Raw genomic sequence first — 21297 nt, forward strand, 5'->3', positions numbered from 1 at the left:
AACTATTGCAGATACATAGATTTTGGTGTTTGTTGCCTCATGGGCTCTGATGAGAATCAGTCTTCAACAAGGACCACTTAGAAATTTGAGACTAATGGTTCTGAAATTTTGGTGCACACTAGATTTAACTAGAAGTTTGAAAAGATACTACTGCCCAGGCACTGCCCCAGGGACCCTGAGTTCGGTGGCCTGGGGTACTGCTGGGGCATGGGGATTGTTAAGAGGTCTCCAGATATCCTAGTATGCAAGCAAGTTTGATAAGTAAATTGAGAAGACCAGTCTACCTTATCCCATAGCTGTAATAAAACACGAGCTGAGCCCAAATCTGAAGCACTAATTCATATTTTCCCCTTTGCCACCTTTTGGCCTTAGAAAAGCTGAAGAAATGTCTATATTTGAATATCCAAACCAAAAGGAAGGCTGGAACTAACTTGTAGGGTCCTCTGTGGTCTAGCTGGCTCTCATCTCTTTGACTTCCCCCTTCTTCCCCTGCTGACCTTTGCTGGCTACTCTCCTGTTCCTCAAACATGTCAGGCACATTCCAGTTTCCTTGTGTTCTTTTTTTTTTTTTTTAAAGAGAGAGAGAGTGAGAGAGAGAGAGAGAATTTTTTTTTAATATTCATTTTTTAGTTTTCAACGGACACGACATCTTTATTTGTATGTGGTGCTGAGGATCGAACCCAGGCTGCACGCACGCCAGGCGAGCACGCTACCGCTTGAGCCACATTCCCAGCTCCTCCTTGTGTTCTTCCTGTCCCTTTTGCCTAAAATGCAGATACTCCTGGAGGCACAAGACTTGTTTCCTCATCTGCTTTAATTGTCAACTCATGATGGTCTCCATCTTCATAATAAAAAACTCTGACATATTTTGTCTGTCCCACCCCAGGACAATGAGGCAGAGTCATGTTTCACTCACCCCTGAATCCTCAAGTGCACCTCCCTTATTCTTATAAGCCTGACCCCAAAGCCTCAAGTTCCCAACCTTGGAAAGAATTAATGAATAACGGACGAGTTTACTGAAATCAAAAGAAGTAGGCTTTTTCCTTCCTTCTGTAATCCTATTCAGAAATTTAGATAAGCCCACCATTAAGCATCCAAGTCCGGCAGCCTGGATTCCACCACTTCTACAAGCTTCAGTTTTTGATATAGTCAAGTTTGACAAGCAGTTGGATGTCACTGGGTTTGAAGTCTCCTAGCGTGCTGTGATCCCATAAACCATCAACAGGATTCACACATTGAGGAGAGTATGTCATGTCTTAAAACTCCTAATTTGAGATGCCACATTTTCACAGGGTAGCAGGGCAGTTTTTTCATGAGGACCAAAGATAAACCTTTTTAGTCAGCACACACACACAAAAGGTTTTAAGTAAAAACTATGATTTATACAGAACATCCACCAATCTTTATTTGATTTGACAAAATCTGCATTATTAAAAGACAGGTAACAAAATTTGAGCTTATATTGAATTTGACAAATTAAGTTCTATAGTATCTAAGATATTATATAAGAAATATCAACTGAGGGGGAAATAAAATGATCACATGCAGATCTCCTGGCAAAGGGGGAACTATATCTGCAGGTGAGGTTCAGAGTGCACAGCGCATTAAAAAAAAAACCCTAGAGAAAATGCATGTAACTTACTTGGGTGAAATTCTGCTCCTTTCAGGAGGAAGAAGAGGTGGAAAAGAGGCAGGAATTCAAAGGCATATGCAGAATGGCTTCTCCATTTCAAAATGGTAATAAAAATATTTAAATCATGGCACTAGGGCACCTTTGAGGAAAAGAATACCTTAACCAGAGTAGGCTCATTGCATAATGTTTTAGTAATTAATGTGTATAATTTTCAAGTAATGAAGCAGACTTAAAAGATAATTTCATTTAAACAGTGGCTATCTGTTTTTCTTCTCGCCCTCTGGCGCTGGATCTGTTTCAGCCTCACAGGGACACTTTTCCACACAGTTTCTAGGGAACCATCCTCTTATTCTTGAAACACCTGAGGAAGAAAATGAAATTGAGATGAACTACTCAGATGTACTGCAATGACATTACAGAATCAACAATCCTGTTACTTCAGGTTAATAAGGCTTTGTTAGCCTCACCCCGATCCACTGGCATTTATAAGCACAACTTAAGGGAAAAGAAAGAATGGCTCCTAAATGCTTCTGACAAGTTGAAAAGATATTCCCCAAAGTCCATTATCTGGGAAAAGGGCCAATGTGGCTCCAGACCACTTAACTGGAGTCATGGCTTTTTCCATATGGGCAGCTGCTTACGTTATATGACTATGAAAGGCATTTTGACATAGCCACACTGCATCCGTCCTGGGGAACTAGCTCCCTAGGGCCTCTGAATTTTCTTCTTAGACTTTTTCTAACATATAAAATTTTTTATCAACCTCTCATATGGAGTTAATCTATAATTAACCCTGAATGTTTTTCAAAAGCATCCTCGGCTGATCTTTACTTCAAAAATAAACAATTCTAGGGCTGGGAATGTGGCTCAAGCGGTAGCGCGCTCGTCTGGCATGCGTGCAGCCCAGGTTCGATCCTCAGCACCACATACAAACAAAGATGTGTCCGACGAAAACTAAAAAAATAATTATTAAAAAAAATTCTCTCTCTCTCTCTTTAAAAAGAAAAAAGAAAAAGAAACAATTCTAGGAGAATTAAAACAATTCTAAAAGAAGAAAACAAAATTTCAATTCATTTATTTTTATAAAAATAAGATGAATATTCATTCAAAGTGGGAGCATGAAGCACAGGGCTTACAGACTCTGGAGTTAGCTTGGGTTTGAGCCCTGGTTCCACCTGTTTTTAATGTGTGGCTGTAGGAAAATTGCTTGGCCTCTCTGTGCTTCTGTTCCCTGTTGAATAAGATATAAATAATAACATAACCTAAGAGGTCTGTTGGGAACTCTAATACTGTTCAGCTGAGGCACTTATACAAGCACCTGATACATTGAAAGCTCTAGTGTTAGCTGTCATTATAGAGACCTGATCATTACAGGGGCTATCTAGAAACAGAAGAGGCTTCTTTTTATTGCTTAATCATGTGCCTCTCTACGCAATTCCCCAAATGCACTTGATATGATTATTTTTAAAAGATATTCTTGAAAATTTGTAATCATTGCTAGCACTCTTGTCCTTTAAACGTACCCTTCCACTTCCTTACCTTCTGCAAAGGAATCATCAAGAATCTTGTCTCCATACAACCAGTATCTGAAATATTTAAAAGATTAAATTTATATTTTTTAGGTTAGATGTCAATTTTGTCATTAAGGAAGAAATGTGGTACTTCTCTATTGCTTACCGTAACCCTCTTGTGGCCAAAATGAACTCCCCTTTTCGTAGCTGTATTCGAGGTTCTTCAGTGCAAGGGATTGTGAAGATGGTTTTGATTCCTTTATTCAAAGGACAACAGGAACCACTATAATCTTCTGTGACTTTATAACGAACCTATTATCAGTGGTAAGAAGAACAATTTGAGTATTTATTCATCTGAGTTCAAGTTTGAATTTAAATTTTTAAAGGTAGACCCTAAATATCTAGAGACAAGCCTTCCCTCCCAGTTTCCCACCCATCTTCCCCCATAGGAGGCAAGTGCTATGTTTAGTTCTCTGGCTTGTCTTACCCTTCCTTTCAAGCACACAGTTGTTAAGAATTAAATTCCAGTACAGCACCAACCAGAGAACTTTCCAACAATGATGGAAATCTTCTATCTGCTGTACATCTGTGGTATTCAAGGGGTGGCTGCTAGACACACATAGCTACAAAGCACTCATAATGTGCACAGCAAGTACAATAAGGAACTAAATTTTTATTTTAACTAATTTAACTTAAATAGCCATATGTGCCTTGTGGCATCGAATATGACAGCATGGTTGTAACAATGGGTTTCACGTAACAAGCCATACTGAGGACAACTATTTTTCCTTGTTAGCAATATAAATTGGCTAAGTTCCCTCTGAACCTGTAGTGCATACTGTTTAAATGAAAACAAAATTGAACAACATCAAATTTCAACAAACGTATTACAGTATGTATTATTTAAAGAAATCCAACCATTGGTGTCTCCTCAAGGGCAATTAAGAAAACTTTAAAGAAATATAAAGCCTGAAAATAGAATAAAGAATTACTTACACTTCTGACTCTTTTATCTGCTTTTTGTTTCAATTGTTCTATCTGAAAGAAAGAAAAGGAAAAACTTAAGGCTCTTGTCTCAATGTTGAAAAACAGCCTACAAACTCTCAACTTTCCAGCATTAATTCATATTGCTGACAATTTAAAGGCTTCCTGTCTTTCTGGCACAGGAACAAAAGCCTGTGGCTGGAACCAGAGGCTGAGAGTGGGGCTTTCTCCTCAGAATTCAGTCTGATAGCTCCATCTATATTCTTGTAGTACTTACTACTGCCCAGGAACCAGGAGATATGTCCTCTGCTCTTCCAGACCAGTGCCCAAAGCAAAGACAGAAATTCACTGATTCTTTAGACACAACAAACTGCAGAACTTATTACCAAGAGGGTTCAACTAAGTCATTATCATAACTCACTTTTTGCCCTTAATCAACAAGTATTAAATAGTACCATATTAGACATGATAGGAAGTAAAGGTAACATAGTTTCCATTGTGGAATCTTGTCAAATTAAGTACAAGACATAAGACATGAGAATAAATAAAATGTGAGACCTCAAAAGCTATCAGGTAGTTTAGATGACTAATGCCCAATGCAGATGAGTCTGGAGTGGGCAGGCTGGACTATATGGAACTGGTCCTAATGGCAGACAAAGAGGAGGTCATTTGAGAGAGACAAAACAGTGTGGGCAATGTTAGGGGGCAGGAATATATAAGGAGTTCATATGACATTGTAGGTTGTAAGACAGTTTTAGGTAAGGTTTTGTAAAACTAAGTTAAAGAATCAGGACTTCATCACACAGGTTTGAAGAGTTCAAGAGTTAAGAGATATGATAAAGGAGTATTTTATTAGTATTAGATTCATTTTGACATACTGAACACATTTGCATTATTATGTTACTATAAAATGTCACTGTATTGAGGGGAATAAGGGGTACATGGTGAGGCAAAAAAGGAAGAGCTATTTGAACAAATGTACTCACCGTTAAGCTGTACGGGTGACAGTCTTCTCTTACGGGCCACTCCAATCCATCTCCTTCAGGGACCCCCGACCATGTAAATACCTGTGTAAAGTTCTTCCATTTACTTCCCATATCATAAGGAAAAACAAAGACTTCATCTAGTTGGTAATATTGAATTCGATCTTTAGCCTGTGGATAACAAAGATACAAAATGGCAGACACCTCTGTCTTAAGTGGCTCCAATAATACATTATTGAGAACACTTTTTCCCTAAATTTATATTATCCTTACAAGTATTTTCTTTTTGTTGTAATGTAGTGCACCCGTAAGACAGCTTTATCATAACAGAGGAAGAACTTGACTTAGAACACCAACCTAGATGTCATGTTACTCAAGAGTTTCCTTTAGGAATAAGCATTTGAAAAGGCTTAATAAAAGAGTTGACTAACTTTATCCCATATATAGAAAAGCCTAAGTGTTTCTAGTTGTTTAGCAGCACCAAAGAAGACAGGTTAAAAAGAAGGGATGCTCACATATAGGTTCAGGAGAAAGTAAGGGTTTACTTAGGATGGACTATTTGACTCAGAATCTAACTATTTCATAGGCTGCACCAAAATGCAGAGCTTTATTCCAGATCTCAGTGAAACCTGTGGAACGACCAGGAAGGGTGTGACAAGGGAGAGTAATCAGTTTTTGCTTTTTGTGATACTGGTGATTTAATCCAGGAGCATTCTACCACTGAGCTACATCCTCAGTTTTTTTATTTTTTATTTTGAGACACGGTTCTACTAAGTTGCTGAGGTTGGCTTTGAACTTTCAGTACTTCCGTCTCAGTTCCCAAGTTGCCAGGATTGTTTTATGAAAACATTCTCTAAAGACCAGCAGGTATGTGCAGATCTTTCTTTTTATATATATATATATATATAATTGACATATATATGTGTATACACACACTCATTTGCATTTATGTATTATGCATATTTAGGTGGTATAACTTTTATTCTAGTTTTTTTTTTCCTTTGTAAATTCTAGGCATTAAATGGTTGGCTTTAACTTAGGGAAAAAAACTAGCTTTGAATGACTTAAGTTCTGCTGACACCTAGTGGTATAAACACACATTGTTTTTACATTCCAATGAGTGTAAGCCATATTGAAACTTGTGTAAACTTTAGTTTCTTGTAAATTCTATACATTTTCCATAAATTTAATATGTTCACTTACTCAAATTTTTTACTCACTGGTAAGTGCCAGTTTTCAAATAACTCTAGATTTGGCATGGTATTTTTTAGAGAGATTTGGTCATTAGCAAAAAATATAATAGATGTCTATATATTTGTTATCCTTACTAGAAATGATACTTTGAAATACCTGATTATTAAGAAACATTATTTTAGGCATAAGCTTCCCATTTTTAAATAAAGTGATATGAATGTTAATTTTCCTGTAACATGAATCTACTGAATTGCATAAATCTGCTCTCATCCAGTTAGCAAAAGATAACTTATTTTCCCTTTTTATAAACAAAAACTTTAGTTTAAAATGAACTGAATTTCAAAAACAGAGATCTTGGCTATTTACAAAGGAAGACTAGTAAAGATAACTGTAGTTTACAAACATAACTAAGACATGTCTTTGCCTAAAAGAAGCACTCAATGAAGTTGAGATTCTATACATATTATGTGTAAAAGATGACAGTAGTATGTGGTGCTGCTATGGGAAAAGGGAACAAGTTTAGAGAGTGTCAAGGAAGTATCCTTGGAGGAAATGATACCTAAACTAGATGCGAGGGACAAGAAATCAGATAAAAGAGAAAAAAGAGTTTAGAAGAGGAAACACTATGTGCATTGATACAGAAGCATAAGATGTACAAAGTATGAGCATGAGATGGAGTAGAGAGGGTGGGAAATAGGAAGAGAAGCAGATAAGGGGAAGTCATGAAAAGTCTTATTATGTGTAACTAAGGAACTTGGACTTAAACCTGTATATCCATGGTCCTCAAAGCCTGCTTTCTAGGTTTCTTTGTGTCCCCCAAACCTTTTCTTTGTGTTCAGTAAAGTCAAACTATTTTCATAATAACACTAAGATGTTATTTGCCTTTTCATTGTGTTGGCATTTGCAATGGGGGGTAAAATTGTTGGCATCTTAGTAGGAACAAGATAGTGGCATAAAGTGTTATCAGTAGCCATACATATACTTTGCCAAGAGTCAACCTTCCATATATTCATATTCACAGGTTCTACATTTGTGGATTCTACCATAAATTGAGAATATATTTTTATTTTTTTAAAAATTCTAAGACATTAAAAAGAATTGTTTAATATGTAGCACTAGATAATGAATACAGATATTGAAACCAAGAAGTAGGGTACTGCTATAATAAAACCAAAATGAAAATATATTTTTTTAAAAAGTGCATCTGCATAAAATATGTACAGAACAACACAATGTAACAACTATTTACATAGCATTTACATTGTACTAGGTATTATAAGTAAACAAGAGATGATTCAAAGTATACAAGAAGATATGTATAGGTTATATGTCACTTTGTCATTTATGTGAGGTGCTGCAGCACCCACACATTTTGGTTTTGGGGAGAATCCTGAAACCAATTCCTGGCAGATATCAAGAGATGACTAAACATATTTACAGTTAAAAAAGTTATGTAAGAATGTTCTTGAGGAAGCAGTAAAAATTATTATTTTTATTAAATCTGAATTCTCAAGTAGATGTCCCCTTTAATATTCTATATACCAAAATGGGAAGCATACATAAAGCCCACCAAAGTAGTATAGTTATCCATAGAGAAACACTTGTTTAATTGTGAGCTATAAAAAGCTATGTACCCAGCTTTTTTCACATAACACTACTTTTACTTAAAAGAATCAGTAATCAATAGACAAACTAAGCTTACTCAGACTCTGGTATTTCATAAATACTTTCTCAAAAATGAACAAAGTCAGGCTGTCACTTCACAGGAAATAGCTGACAGTAGTTGGTTACTATTGAAAAACTTAAGTTTTTCAAGTGAAAATTAGAATTTTAGAAAACTCGTACCTATCACTATGAATCTGACAGCTTTCCAAAATTTAAAACTTTTTTCCCATGAAATTGATAGTGATATGAATGAATGTGATATTTGAAAGGTGTGAACATTTGGAAGACCTGTATATTCCAGTAAACCAGTGTTTTTCCAAATTATCAATGCATGATATTATACAAAGCCACAAACTTGTAAAAGGACCATTTGCAGAGCAAGATAAGGCTAATGAATTTTAATGTAAAAGTACAAAAAATTTACTGACAAGAAATGTCACTTTCTTTTAATGTGGGATCAAAGGATATCTAATATCATCTAAAAGGTCTATTAAAATATTCTATCCTTTTCTACCTATTTATCTGTATGAGGTTGGGTTTTCTTCATAAACTTCAAAGTAACATATCTCAACAGACTGAACGCAGAAGTAGATGTGCGAATCCAACTGCCTTCTGATAAGTCAGATATTAAAGAGATTTGTAAAAGTATAAAACAAGGTCACTCTTTCCCATTTTTCATTTGGAAATACAAAACATTATTTTTTATTAAAATATAATGGGTTTATTATTTTTAAATGAAATAATAAATAGTTAAAAGTTTTCTTAGAAAATATGGCAATATCAATAAATTTAATACACATCATAAACAAAAGCTCTTCAGTGTCCTTAACAATTATGACAAATGTAAAATGGTGTTGAAACCGAAAAGTTTGAGAATTGCTGCTGTAAACTGAAGTTCACAAACTGGTTATTGGGGACTAAATATATCCTACAGATAAACTTGGGTTTTTATTTGGCTCACAAAGGGTTTTTTAAATTGGAATTGCTTGTTAGCATTTGAAAGCTTAGAGGACTTCTCACAAAATCAAGATCTCTAACTTCTTGGGAAAAAAATTAGAACATATTTCAATATTGACAAATATTCCGTTATGGCAACACTCAGCTTTGTCTGTCAGGTAGCTTTCTAATACACAAGGTGGACCTCCTTCTTTAGGTTGTCTGCATGTCCCCTGCAGGTATTTGGGGTTTTGCCTTCTGTTAGACTCACAAGGGACAGAGTGTACTGAGGTCTGTGACAAAGCCTCATCTAAAGTCTAAAACACTTCTGGCACCTTTCCAAATGGGGAGCCTTATCCTCTAGTGTGAGATAATGACCAGGTGGTTTAATATGTGGCTTATATACCTCTTTAGCAACTCAAGTGTACGTGAAACATACTTTTGTGGGAGTTATATTAAGATGGAAATAAATGGAGATGTTTCCTATATTCATCTTTTATAAGGCAGGCAAATAATTTAAAGAAATCATTTGGCTGCCAAGTTTTGACTTTTAGGCACTTAATCTGGTCTGTTAACAGTACTTTATTTATATTGAGGAAAAATCATTAAAATTTACCTTCTCTTCAATCCATGATTCAATAGAGGTTTTGTTTCTGAGAATTATTTTCATCTGGAAATTAAATGATAGACAGTAAAATTTACTAATGTGACTTTGGTTTATTTAAGATTATTATCTTCATAACAATTCTCTGAGATAGCTTTTATTGCTCCATTCCAAATATAAAGGCACTGAGGATGACAGAGGTTAAGTAACAGCACATAGCCCATCTGACTTTAAAAATTTTCTTCTTTTTTTTTGGGGGGGGGGCGGGCAGGGAGGCTAACCAGGGATTAAACTCAGGGGCACTCAACCACTGAGCCACATCCCTAGCTCTATTTTGTATCTTATCTAGAGATAGGGTCTCCCTGAGTTGCTGAGTCACTTTTGTTGAGGCTGACTTTGAACTTGAGATCTTCCAGTCTCGGCATCCGGAACTGCTGGGATTACAGGCGTGTGTCTTCTAAAGTACTTGTTCTTAACCACTGCACAACAATACCTTGCCACAAAAATGATCATACCAATCCATCATCAAATCTGAATCTCGTATTTTAATTAAAATTCATGTTTAAGTACTATTTTCAGACCAAGTTTTTCGGAGTATTAAAAAACATGGGTATAATCAATTCAATCAGTCCTTAAATTTTGCTATTATTTGAATTTTATATTTGTGATTAATGTATTTATAACAATTAAAAATAATTCCAGATATTCTGCTTACCTAAATGTATACAGTCTTTATTCTATTACCTCATTTTCTTACATATGACTTCTTCCACTCAGGTTGTTTTTATACTTCAGAATCTTAGTATATTTCTTGTTATAGTTTTGTTTTGTTTTTGGCACTGAGGATCAAAACCAGGGCCTAATACATACTAGATGATAACTGAGCTACAACCCTAGCCTTTTTAAAATTTTGTTTTGAGACAGGGTCTCATTAAGTTGCCCCAGCTGACCTTGAACTTGTGATCTTCCTGCCTCAGCCTCCCAAATAGGTGGGATGACAGGTGTATGACACTGTGCTCAGCTTTCTAATATGATTTTAAATTACAAGCATTAAGAAAAAAATTTTCAAAGAGTATGATTCCAGGCTAATAGAAAATAAGAAGTAAAATCAAAATCAGCTTATTTTAAAACCAGGAGTTCAAAAAAAGGTTGAATGATACATCAAAGCTCTAAGGCCCAGCAGTTCTAATCTGTATTTTGCATTTCCTTGAAGTCTGCTTGTGCCTTCACAATGTCTGAAAGGCACATCAAAAAACAACTCTGAACCGGGAGTCCCTCTCATATTCCAAAGGTCTACCAAAACACTTGGCCTACAGTAGGCTTTCAATGAATAAATAAATTAAGCAAATAAAACTCATAATAACTGTTTTTTGGTCCCTTCATAGCCAGGTCCTCCTCCTCTGTTTTCTCAAAGCACTTTGTGCATAAATCTATGATGTACATATGACTCTGTATTAGCTGTTTACTATTGATTATAAGTTCACTAAGGGTTCCCTAAGGAACCTCTTAATTTTTATTATTGCAGCCTCAGAAATTAGCAGTGTAATTCATCACAGAGTAGGCATTAAAGAGCAACTATTTCATGGGGTTGTTATGAAGGAGCTGACACACACAAAGCACCTTGCATGTAAGCACTCAACAAAAGTGTTAGCTACATGATGACTACTATTATTATTAGATATATACTATTATGAAATAATACTAATAATTATGTTTACTGAATACATGAATGGGTAATCTTCAGTAAGTCATTTAACCTTTTTGAGATTCAATCTGTAAAAGAGAAGACAGTAATATTCTTCTATCAACTTCTTTCAGGGGTGATGTGAAGATCAAGTAAGACTGTAAAGTGAGAAGAGCTTTCTCAACTACAAAGAGCTATGGCACCTATCTAGGTTAGCATTTCACAAATTAAATCCATTATCTAGAAATTCTGGCAAAAATTACTTCAAAATTTTTATTATTATCATCACTAGTATAGAGATGATTAAATTATTTACCCATATGGAAAAAGCAAAAGTAATGTCCACCTCATACAGCATACTTTTCAAATGTAGACTTTTCTTTCTCATTACAATAACATGACAACTTTTAGCCAGAGATAACTAAGAAACTTACCTGAATAAAAAACAACATCCCAACAGCAATGGTTGTTCCTAAAGCTAATCCCAAGGCAAACAAGGTGGCAGCAAATGCAGCTAATCCAAATGGAACAATTGGAAGAGGATCTCTCCGGGCTGCACTCATATCAATCTTTACTGTGTTCCACCCAAAGGAGAGCTATATATAACAACAACGACAACACACTCGAAATGCTTGGTTGTGGTAACTGCTCATACTCTGCTGTAACATTTAAAACAACATGATCAAAAAGATGATAATCGACCCTGTGACCAAAGCAAATACAACAAACATAACTGTTTCTAATGAGTTCTGTGACTTGGGCTCATACCAATGTGTATATCATTCTTAGTATTCTTTTTTTTTTTTTGCAGTATTGGAGATTGAAACCAGGGCCTGGGGCATACTAGGTAATAATGAATTACATCCCTAGCCCCTTCTTTATTCGTCAATGTTACCATTTTTGTTGTTTCTTTAGAAAGAGGTCAACCCCATAAACATGAATATACACAGAAAACATTAGACACCCATGTAAGCTATAACTGTCTCCTGCCTTCTGCTTACTATTCTGTCTTTCCAGTGTTTTCCACAGCAGCAAAGATAGCCCAGCATTCATCTATTTCTTTTGTCATGTTTCACAATCAGTGGTCAAGAGCTGGTAAAATGCAGGCCTGCAGAGTGTGAGTACATCTGGTCTGTACAATATTTTAAATTATCAGAAGTTAGGTGCCAACATTTAAAATTAGGAGATTTCACATAAAAATTCAAACTCAGATTTTTCTTGAAAAATTAGAAGATCTAGCATTACTGGGCTAGGACTCTCAAAAACCATAAACTGGCTACAATCAAATACAGGTTGTCCCCTCTGTCAATGACATGTATCCTCCCATTTGCCACAGTCCCTTCAGACCTGTGTCTCTTGTTTTCTTCCAGATCTCGTTAGGGATTTATATTTGTGACCTCTGAACTTCATGACAACTTTCCCATAAATCAATCAAACTGTTACTGGTTTAATCTATTCATATATTAGGGTGTGTGCCTGCTCCTTTCAGGGCAATGGAATTAAAAATGGACAAAACTAATCCCAGCAGCTCAGGAGGCTGAGACAGGAGAATCACAAGTTCAAGGTAGGCCTTCGCAACTCAGTGAGATCCTATCTCAAAATAAAAAACATAAAGAGCTGGAGATGTAGCTCAGTGGTTAAGCACCCCTGGTTCAATTCCCCAGTACCATCCCCCTTAAAAATAACAAAAGAACTACAACCTGCCACACAAACAGGAAACAGAAAGTACTAGTGTGTCTTTTTCTTCTTGTTCTTTTTTCTTCCTTTCATTTTTCCTACTATCACCATTAATTTTAAAACTAATACATAATGTGCATTGTACTAATTTTTAAAATTAATAAATAATGTATATTGTACTAAAATAATTATAAGGTAAGTTTCCAAAACAAAACAATCTTTCATCTTAAAGATTAAGTTTAAAATTTTTTTTAAACAGTAACTGATTGAGAGATAAAGCAAAGTTGGTTTCCTTCCCAAATCACAGACAGTATATTTCTGAAAGGAACTTCTTAAACAATCTTATAACTACCACTTAATCTGACATGACTGATATTATAACAAACATTGTCACTTACCCGATTATACAGTTGTGTGTACATAGTCATAACAAAAATGAAAGCAGCATGGATACAACCCAGTGGTGCTAAAAGGAGAAATAGCGTGAAGGAAGCATGATTTTGGTAACCACAACAGTTGTTGATCCAAGGACAGTGATGGTCCATCTTCATCACACATCTAACAAGAAAAATTTACACAAAACATGAAGCAGAAAATCCCTTCTACGTTAAATTACTTTGGTCTTCAAACAATCAAGTAACTAGGAATTTAGTATGTCCATAAGTCACAAAATTATATTTCATGGAAAAGAGAAATATTTATAGGTGTTATACAATATGGACAGTTAAATACTTAACAGCTCAAGAAAGGGCAAGATTTATAACAGCTGCTGAGGAAAAGATGTCTGTTACAAGTATCTTTCTTTAAAGGAGCTAGGAGGCCCACCAAGAGGCTCATTATAAATGAGCATGGTTTCTGGTTTTTCTCTAATACGGAAATGCAGTGATTGACGCAGAGTACAATAGTGACTAAACAAAATCACTTATAAAGCTCCACTAGGGTTCATGAGCCCAGATAGACACTTATAACTTCCTTCCTTCCTGTTCTCTCAGTATACTTCAGATAAGCAAAGTCTTAATGTGCTTCTGTTCTATAATTTTGCTAAAGGAAAATTTCCTGGCTTCAAACTTTAGTTGTCTCTGGTGGCTCCCTAAATTTCTCAATGATCAGTGGATTTAGCTGTTCACTATAACAAGTCCTGGCTTATTTCATATTTTTTTAATAGTGATTTAGTTTTCTTTCCATTAAGCTTTTGATATTAAAAGATCTATATAAAGAGTAAAATTTTATCAATAAGTAATGGAAAGAGGAGAAGGCTATAATTAAGACTCAGAACGTTCTAAAGTCAGTCAAGATGACAGTCAACAAGCACAATCCTGGTATGGAAATAAGCTAAAGGTATAGCTCTTTATTCCACATTTGCAGGGCAAGAGGGAAAGAAAATATATTTTTCTAGAAAAGTGTTTTTTTACTTGTAATAAAAAAGAATAAAACATTATCTGGATTGACAAATATTAAATGGAGATTATATATACTTAAGCATTTTTATGAAATTTTTGACATAGTGGTCAGCTTGCAGAGAGTAAAACTAGTTTCTATAGTTGTGGTAGAAACTACAACAGCAACAAAAAGACTAACAATCAAATTTATCAGCTCCCAATGACAAACTCACCTGTTACACTTTCTGCAGTGATGTGAACGTGGTGCCTTGTATGCTTGGCAGACTTTACAATACTGGAGATACATGCTATCTTGAGAATTTTCCTTGGGAGCAAAATGTAAACAAAAATATATTATATACTTGACCTCAAGTAATGACAAGTCAAGCTTTATGAATAAATGCTTTCCTTAGAGTATTAATTTCTTTCATGGGATATAGGAAGTGGATGGAATCTTTTTTCTTTGTGGTGCTAGAGATGGAACCTGGGCCTTGCGTACCAGGCAAGTTCTACTTCTGAGCTACATCCCCAGCATAAAGGAGAAACAGAATTTCAACATATTTGTAGTCTTTTTATCTGAGCTAAAATATTTTTTAAATAACAAATCTGTGGTAAGAGCTGCTTCACTCTCCCAATTACCCAGAGGTCATTTTTAATTTTTCTTCCCCATGTTCCACCTAAATCCAATGTCATTAGTGAGTTCTACTTACCCCAAATCTTAGCAAAATGGGAAGACTTTAGAAAAAGGTAGCTGACAATTTAGCAGGTATTTTAGAGGGAGATCTGAGCATGAGTTGGTAGTTTTTCTGAAATTACTGCCTTCTTGATATTACGAGTCATCTCCCTCCATTTTAATAATTTTGTAGTTTCCTTGACTGTAATTTCTAATTCAAAATACAGTCAAAATAATACTCCTAGATAATATTATGTATAACTCTGTCAGAGCTGCTTGAAAAATCTCTAGAACCTTTCAATTGTCTAAGAATATCTCATATATTCAAGACCTCCCATGAGCTACCTTGGTTTCATCATTATCTGCAACCTTCATAATCTTTTTTCCAGTTACAAGGCTGTCTGCTGTTTCTGAATATGTGCCCCCATTGTTCCCCCAACCTGAAATGCCCTCTTCTTTGTCTGCTCTGCAAACTCTCACTTCTTTCATAGATCCCCAGCTGAAAGTGTTCGGTTCTTCTAATTTCAAAAGCACTCATCACATTGTCTTTATAGTTTAGTAATTTACACAATGCATTGGTTTGCCTCCTAGGTTATAAATTTTTTCAGAATATGAACTGTCTCACCCTTCTCAAATAACACACTGCTCACAGAATACACTGTTTCTCAAACTTTAGACATACCTAAGAATCATTTGAGACTTTTGTTAAAATGAGGATTCTGATTCAGTAGGTCTTCAGTAGAGCACAGGATTCTGTACTTCTTAGAAGCTACTAAGTAACATCCCTCAGCAAGAAACGTGGACATTCATAAGCACAATCTAACAATTTTTAAGAAGCTATAAATTGATTCTTACCATATTTTCCAATGTTTATAATTTCACTACAATGATTTTAAACTAGTAACTCCTTAAGTGTTGTTCTTAGTTCTGAGGGATGTTAATGTATTACACAGGAAAAAAAAAAATCTACAGCCAAATTGCATGATGAACTTATAAGATACGCTGTGTTTGCTTATCACCATGAACTCAACCACCACCCCAATGTTTTTTTTCAAATGTAGATGAGTATTCAATAAAATTGCTTTGAAAAAAGCTAATTTAGATCACTACTTTCAAGCAGATATGAAATAAATTCTCTGAGAATAAATGATCAGTGAGCAATTGGAGTAGTACAAGGATAAACAACAGGCTATGTTTGATATTACTGGTTGGCAGATTAGGCAAAAAGTAAAAACAAAATTATCATTATTAAAAGGAAATCTTTCTTACCGGTTTCCACCCCAGAGGGACAAAGCCAGGACCAACAAACATGGCATTGAAGTAATTATAAAGAATCATGACAGTCCAATTTATTAACATGATGAAGTTCACACTTCCTCCAGTTGTATGTAAGGGCCAATACCACAACACAGAGTCAATCATGGCCATTGTAGAACATATTGCTATAACACCAAGGGCTATTATGGGACCCCAGTGACAGAGTCTCTTTAATTCTTGGAGATTCTCAAACTTGATAACTGAGCAGAATGCACCCATTTTGGTGAAGAAGAATGCCTTCCTACTTCTAAAGGGTTACAGATTTTCTTTTTCTGTGCACACATTTCCACATTCCACAAGTCTCTGTGTGTTCCTTAACTGTCATGCCATCAAGTTATGAGACGTTATTGCAGATTATGCCATTTTCAGTGTTAAGCGCTCAGAGCTCTTTATTTTAACTAGGAGAATCCAGTGTCTCGGTTTGAAACCCAACCTAAAAAAAAAAAAAAAATGGGAAAGTTCAGAAAAAAAATTTTATTATAATACCATATTTGTAAACTCCATAAATCACCCAAATAACAATCTCTCTCTACAACAGAATGAGTATTTTATCAAATGTCAAAAATAATTACTTTTGACTTATCCAAAATACAATTCAAGTTTGAATGGCAGGTACAATGGATATGTTTCCAAAACAGTTTTAATTATTTGTTCTCAATTCGTCAGGGCACTGTGACTGTCCACTGTTTCGTGCCAGGGCAAATAATTTTAGAGCTGGGAAGGCTGGGCCTTAGAGCTGCTCTAATCCAGTTTCCTTTCTTCTGTCCCACAGAATAGAAATTGGCTTAGAGAGATAAAGTGATTAAACAAAGTAACAAGTATTTAACAACTGAGCGCAGAATAGAAGCCAAGTCAGCGAACTTTTTAGGGATTTCTAAGATGCCTCTTTCGGAGTTCGGAATTAAGCGTGAACCAAACTTGGCTCACCATTTGCTGGCAATTGTCCCCAAACACCAACATTAACAGTCTATGGCGGCCAAAGGTTAAGGATTAGGAGTGAAAGCAAAGGGAGTGCGCAGGGAGAGGGAGGAAAGGAGAGAGAGAAAAATCACTACATAGTAATATGAGAACGAATCTAAATGAGAAGAGCTGAGACGAAAAGAACTTCCTGCTGGGGCGGGAAAGGTTCCTAGGACGAACTGACTGGAGTGAGCGGGGAGAAAGGAGCTGAGATTTACGGGTAGCAGAGATTCTGGGATATAGGGGCGACAGATTCCTACACGGCGGATGCTGCTGCCCCGTGCCTCAGTTTCCCGCCCATGTCATGAGCACAGCGTCTAGCAATCCTCACTCTGGGGAGAAACATCCTAGTAAGCGAGGTGGGTCTCAACCTTCTGGAGATTCTGGCCTCACTCGGGTGGAGCGAAGACCGCCCAAATCATCGTGGCGCTCCCTGCCTTGACTCCCACCTCCGTCAAGTCCTTGGTGCCCGCTCCTCGGCCATCGCATTTCCGGGGTGACCTGGGCTCACCCTGAACAGACTTTCTCCTCCTTGAATAACTCCATCATGGACACCTTTATCCAGAACAAGCAGAAAGCAAGTCCTGATGGCCAGAGGCTGGAGCGGGACCCTCTCCGACCCGCGCGTCTCTCCACCAGCGCCCTCGTAGCGACTCTCCCGCGCAGGCCTCCTGCGCAGTCTCCGCTACAGCCACTTCCGGGGGATTCGCCGCATCAAACTTCCCCCGGGAAGCAGGCCTCTTGACCAGCAGCTTGGGAGCCGGAACCGTTTCCCAGAACGTACAGGGAGGGGAAATGCTTTCAGTGATTCTTTAGAACACGCATGTTTTTGTGTGCTTTTGTGGGTACATTATTTGGGACGTATGTTCTTGGCGAATTTCTTAATCTGGAAGCCCGACCGGACTATAAAACGCGCACGCAGCCCAATTTCCGGAGGACAGAGATTGCGAAGAACAACCAGGAAGCAGCTGGGTTGGGAGCTGTCCCCGGTTCTCCGCTTTGCTTTCGTGGGTGCCTCCAGGGGTCCTTAAGCCGCGGCCCCCCGACTGGTCCTAGGCTCCGGCCCAGGTCCATCACTCCGGAGCTGCCATGTCATCCGATTTCGAAGGCTATGAGCAGGACTTCGCGGTGCTCACTGCAGAGATCACCAGCAAGATTTCGAGGGTCCCCCGACTCCCGCCTGGTGAGAACCCTGCCCCAGTCGGGCGGGGGCGGCTTGGAGAGCTGGGCGGCTGGGGGCGGTGGAACGCCGCCTCGGCGAGTGTCCCGCAGGCACGAGCCTGGAGTGGGCAGTGCTGGCGGCCCCAGTGGGGCACGGGGCTTGACTTGGTTGAGGGTAGACTCCAAACTGAGTTGAAGGGTGGCTGAAAAAAACCTTCGGAATCTGAACCATCTGAATTCAAATTCCTACTCCAACGCCTTGTAACTTGTGTACCCTTGGAAATGTTTCTCTGAGTTTTTTTTTTTTTTTTTTTTTTGTAATATGAAGATGTGAGTATTCAAAGAGAATTACCGAAAGTACCAAGATCATGGTTCTGTAATATACAGCAGCGTTGTGGTATTAGGAATACTAACGTTATTATAATATGTGGCAGAGTAGAGTTCAGAGCCAGTATGCCTGAGTTCATATCCCAACTCTGCCACTTGTCTCTTGGGTAAGTTTCTTAACTTCTCACAACTTTCCTTCTTGGTAAAATGCAGAGAATTGTCTCTTTCATAGGGTTGTTGCAGAGATTAAATGATATAATACATGTAAAGCCATTTCTTGGTGTGTTAGCTGCTATTATTGTTAGCATTTTCATACCTCTATCCTCATTTCTTGTAAAAGTGAGGATAATTTCTCTCACTTTTAAAATTCTACATCTCCCATCTGGAATTGTTTTTGATTTTGTTTGGTTGCTAGATTGTCAACTATGTGAAGATGGGAGCTGTGTCTGATTTCCTTCGCATGGGTTTACTAAGGGCTTAGCAAATGTTTATGTGAATGAGTAGATGACTATAATATATTTTGTGACTTATGGTGTGAGATACTGTTTTAGGATATCTCTTTCTCTAAGTACAGATTTAATTTGAGTAGTTAGTTACAGATAAGATTTTTACTTTTTGGCTTAGTTTTGTCATTGGGCTGCGGGACTTGACCCCTTCTGGGGTATACAGTATAGAAAAGAGGATACTCACTAATCTGAAGAGTGGGGGCAACTTCACTTTTAGACCTTGTCAGTCAAATCTTTAATGACAGTAATAATTTCTCCTGGACCTAAGTTGTCACTCCTCTTTCCCGTTACCTGTTTCCCAGAAAACTTTGTGTTTATAAATAATTTTCTACCTTTATTTCCCTGTTTTTCTTCTCCCCCACCTATTTTCTGTTAATAGGGATATTTGCTTGAAGCCAGGATCTCTGAATTTACACCCCACTCATCTCCTGAAGTCCCAGTTAGTTCTGCAGGAAGTGAATGGTGTCTTAAGGAGGTTTATGAGTTCAAGTAAGGGAACAAGAGGAAAAAACCAAGGTAGCATATACCACCGAGCTCTGCTGCCTCAGAGATTTTTGTGGAGAAAGTGGCTGATGCCTCATCACTTCACGATACATCACCTCGTCTCTTCTCTTCAGTTCTACTTTTCTCCACTGCCCAAGATCATCTTAAATTTTGTTGTCATTGTTGTTGGAGACTACTTTCTTTGAATTGAGTCCCAGAGCCTCAGAATATCAGGACTTGTGGTTCCAGTTGGGTTTTTGCTCATTTTTTATTGTAATGGTTTTAGCAATAGAAACATTTCTTTGGGCTAATAGCTTTGTTACTGTGAAACTGTTTTACAAAGTAGCAGTCATCCATGGGTGCAAAGTTGTAAAAACTGTTTTCAAGGAAACAGATTTTGTTACTATTGAGTTTTCCTTGTCCATTTTATTCTAATGTAACAATCTTACCACATAGAAGGAAACATATGAATTAAGTACTTAAAGCCACACTACTCCTTAACTGTAGTATAATGTAAGGCCCAAACACAGCAGCTACATTTCAATTGAAAGGAGATTATATAGCAGGCACTGGAAAAATGCTTATTTATTTGAATAACTAAATAAGTTTAGGATGCAGTAGTGTCTCTCTTAATAATGATTTATGTTTGCTCTTTTTATAAACTAATTGATAAATATAAAAAGATTAAAAGTATTTCTATATAGTTATGAGTTTCTGATGCATCTTATGGACTAACAGAAATTAATGTGTATAACAATGGAAAACCCAAAATGATTAAAAATGATTATATTCAACCCCCCCCCATTATTAATGATTGTGGTGCTCAGCTAAAATTGACCCAGAAGAGATAAACTATATTCATTTGAGTTAAGAAGATTAAAAATTGAATCAGACATTTAAGCCAAAGTAGTTCATTCTCCAATATAATAATTTATTTAAACTGAAGAAGAGTGGGTAGGATCTATTGAAATGAAGTTTATTGTCTGCTGTGGATGTACAATGTATTAGTGTTACTTCCAAAAAGAGAATAGAAAAAACTGAACATTTAAAAACTTAAATTTAAAAGAAATTTTATTACTTTGTAATTTTTTTTAACAATAAAAGAAGTTTGCTCTTAGACTTAAGTGTTTGAATCTTAACTAATTTAGTAATTGGACTGTTGATATGGGTGAGTCCCTTATTATTCTTAAGACATTGTATTTGAAAATTGATTTTTAATCATTACTGTTCAGAGGAAATTTCAGGAAGATTGATGTGCAGAAACCACAACTAATAGTTTATTGTGAAGTTCTTTTCCTTTGAAGTGGGAGCAAATTCCTAAGGGGAAACTACTTATCCCAGGTACATCAACCAGGTTTCTTGACAGATCTTGTAAGTTTTATTTTGCAATTACTTGCTTACTTCTCCATCCGATTGGTCTTCTGTAAATTTTATCACTTTGTGGCTGTGGTCAGAAATGTAACAAGAAAGTATTAAGCCAAAGTGGTTGAGACTGACTACTTATATCAGGTCTGTTTAGAAGTCCAGTTCTGCTACTTAGTAGATGTGCAATCATGGATAAATTGTTTGACTGCTATATGCCTGCCTGTTCTGTCTACAGAATGGGAGGAGAAGGGTTAT

At 36.7% G+C, this 21297-nt stretch overlaps 2 protein-coding genes across 11 annotated transcripts in view; one reads left to right on the forward strand and one right to left on the reverse strand.

The window, feature by feature from the left end:
- Positions 1-1286: 1286 nt before the first annotated feature.
- Positions 1287-17893, reverse strand: Zdhhc6 (zDHHC palmitoyltransferase 6). 4 transcript variants are annotated; one of them, XM_026389080.2, is made up of 11 exons: positions 17712-17893; positions 16193-16673; positions 14484-14575; positions 13270-13429; positions 11629-11790; positions 9523-9576; positions 5115-5282; positions 4141-4182; positions 3311-3456; positions 3173-3219; positions 1296-1994 (listed from the first exon to the last, which is right to left on the reverse strand). In XM_026389080.2, exons 2-11 carry the CDS (start codon positions 16457-16459, stop codon positions 1891-1893), a joined length of 1242 nt encoding a protein of 413 aa, XP_026244865.1. In that variant the 5' UTR covers positions 16460-16673; positions 17712-17893; the 3' UTR covers positions 1296-1890. The 4 variants fall into 4 exon arrangements, with proteins under 4 accessions (XP_026244867.1, XP_026244866.1, XP_026244865.1 ...); XM_026389079.2 differs by having other exon boundaries at positions 17650-17893; XM_026389082.2 differs by lacking the exon at positions 17712-17893 and having other exon boundaries at positions 1287-1994; positions 13270-13337; positions 16193-16329.
- Positions 17894-17958: 65 nt separating this feature from the next.
- Positions 17959-21297, forward strand: part of Vti1a (vesicle transport through interaction with t-SNAREs 1A) — a 343349-nt gene continuing 340010 nt past the window's right edge. For 4 of the 7 annotated variants that reach the window (XM_026389086.2, XM_026389087.2, XM_026389088.2 and 1 more), the window contains exon 1: positions 18208-18383. In XM_026389086.2, the coding sequence (XP_026244871.1) occupies positions 18290-18383 (94 nt within the window). In that variant the 5' untranslated portion in view covers positions 18208-18289. Of the gene's footprint in view, positions 18384-21297 lie in introns of all 7 variants that reach the window. The other 3 variants (XM_026389083.2, XM_026389084.2, XM_077799032.1) reach the window with 1 other exon arrangement.

Source organism: Urocitellus parryii, chromosome 5 (genome assembly GCF_045843805.1).
Source record: "Urocitellus parryii isolate mUroPar1 chromosome 5, mUroPar1.hap1, whole genome shotgun sequence".
Classification (NCBI taxonomy): Eukaryota; Metazoa; Chordata; class Mammalia; order Rodentia; family Sciuridae; genus Urocitellus; species Urocitellus parryii.

Coding starts and splice junctions, on each gene's coding strand:
- Zdhhc6 (XM_026389080.2), bottom strand. CDS start 16,459: ATGGGTGCATTCTGCTCAGTTATCAAGTTTGAGAATCTCCAAGAATTA. Junction 14,576..16,192: donor TCCCTCTGGGGTGGAAACCG/GTAAGAAAGATT, acceptor TTTGCTCCCAAG/GAAAATTCTCAAGATAGCAT. Junction 5,283..9,522: donor AATCATGGATTGAAGAGAAG/GTAAATTTTAAT, acceptor TGTTATCCACAG/GCTAAAGATCGAATTCAATA.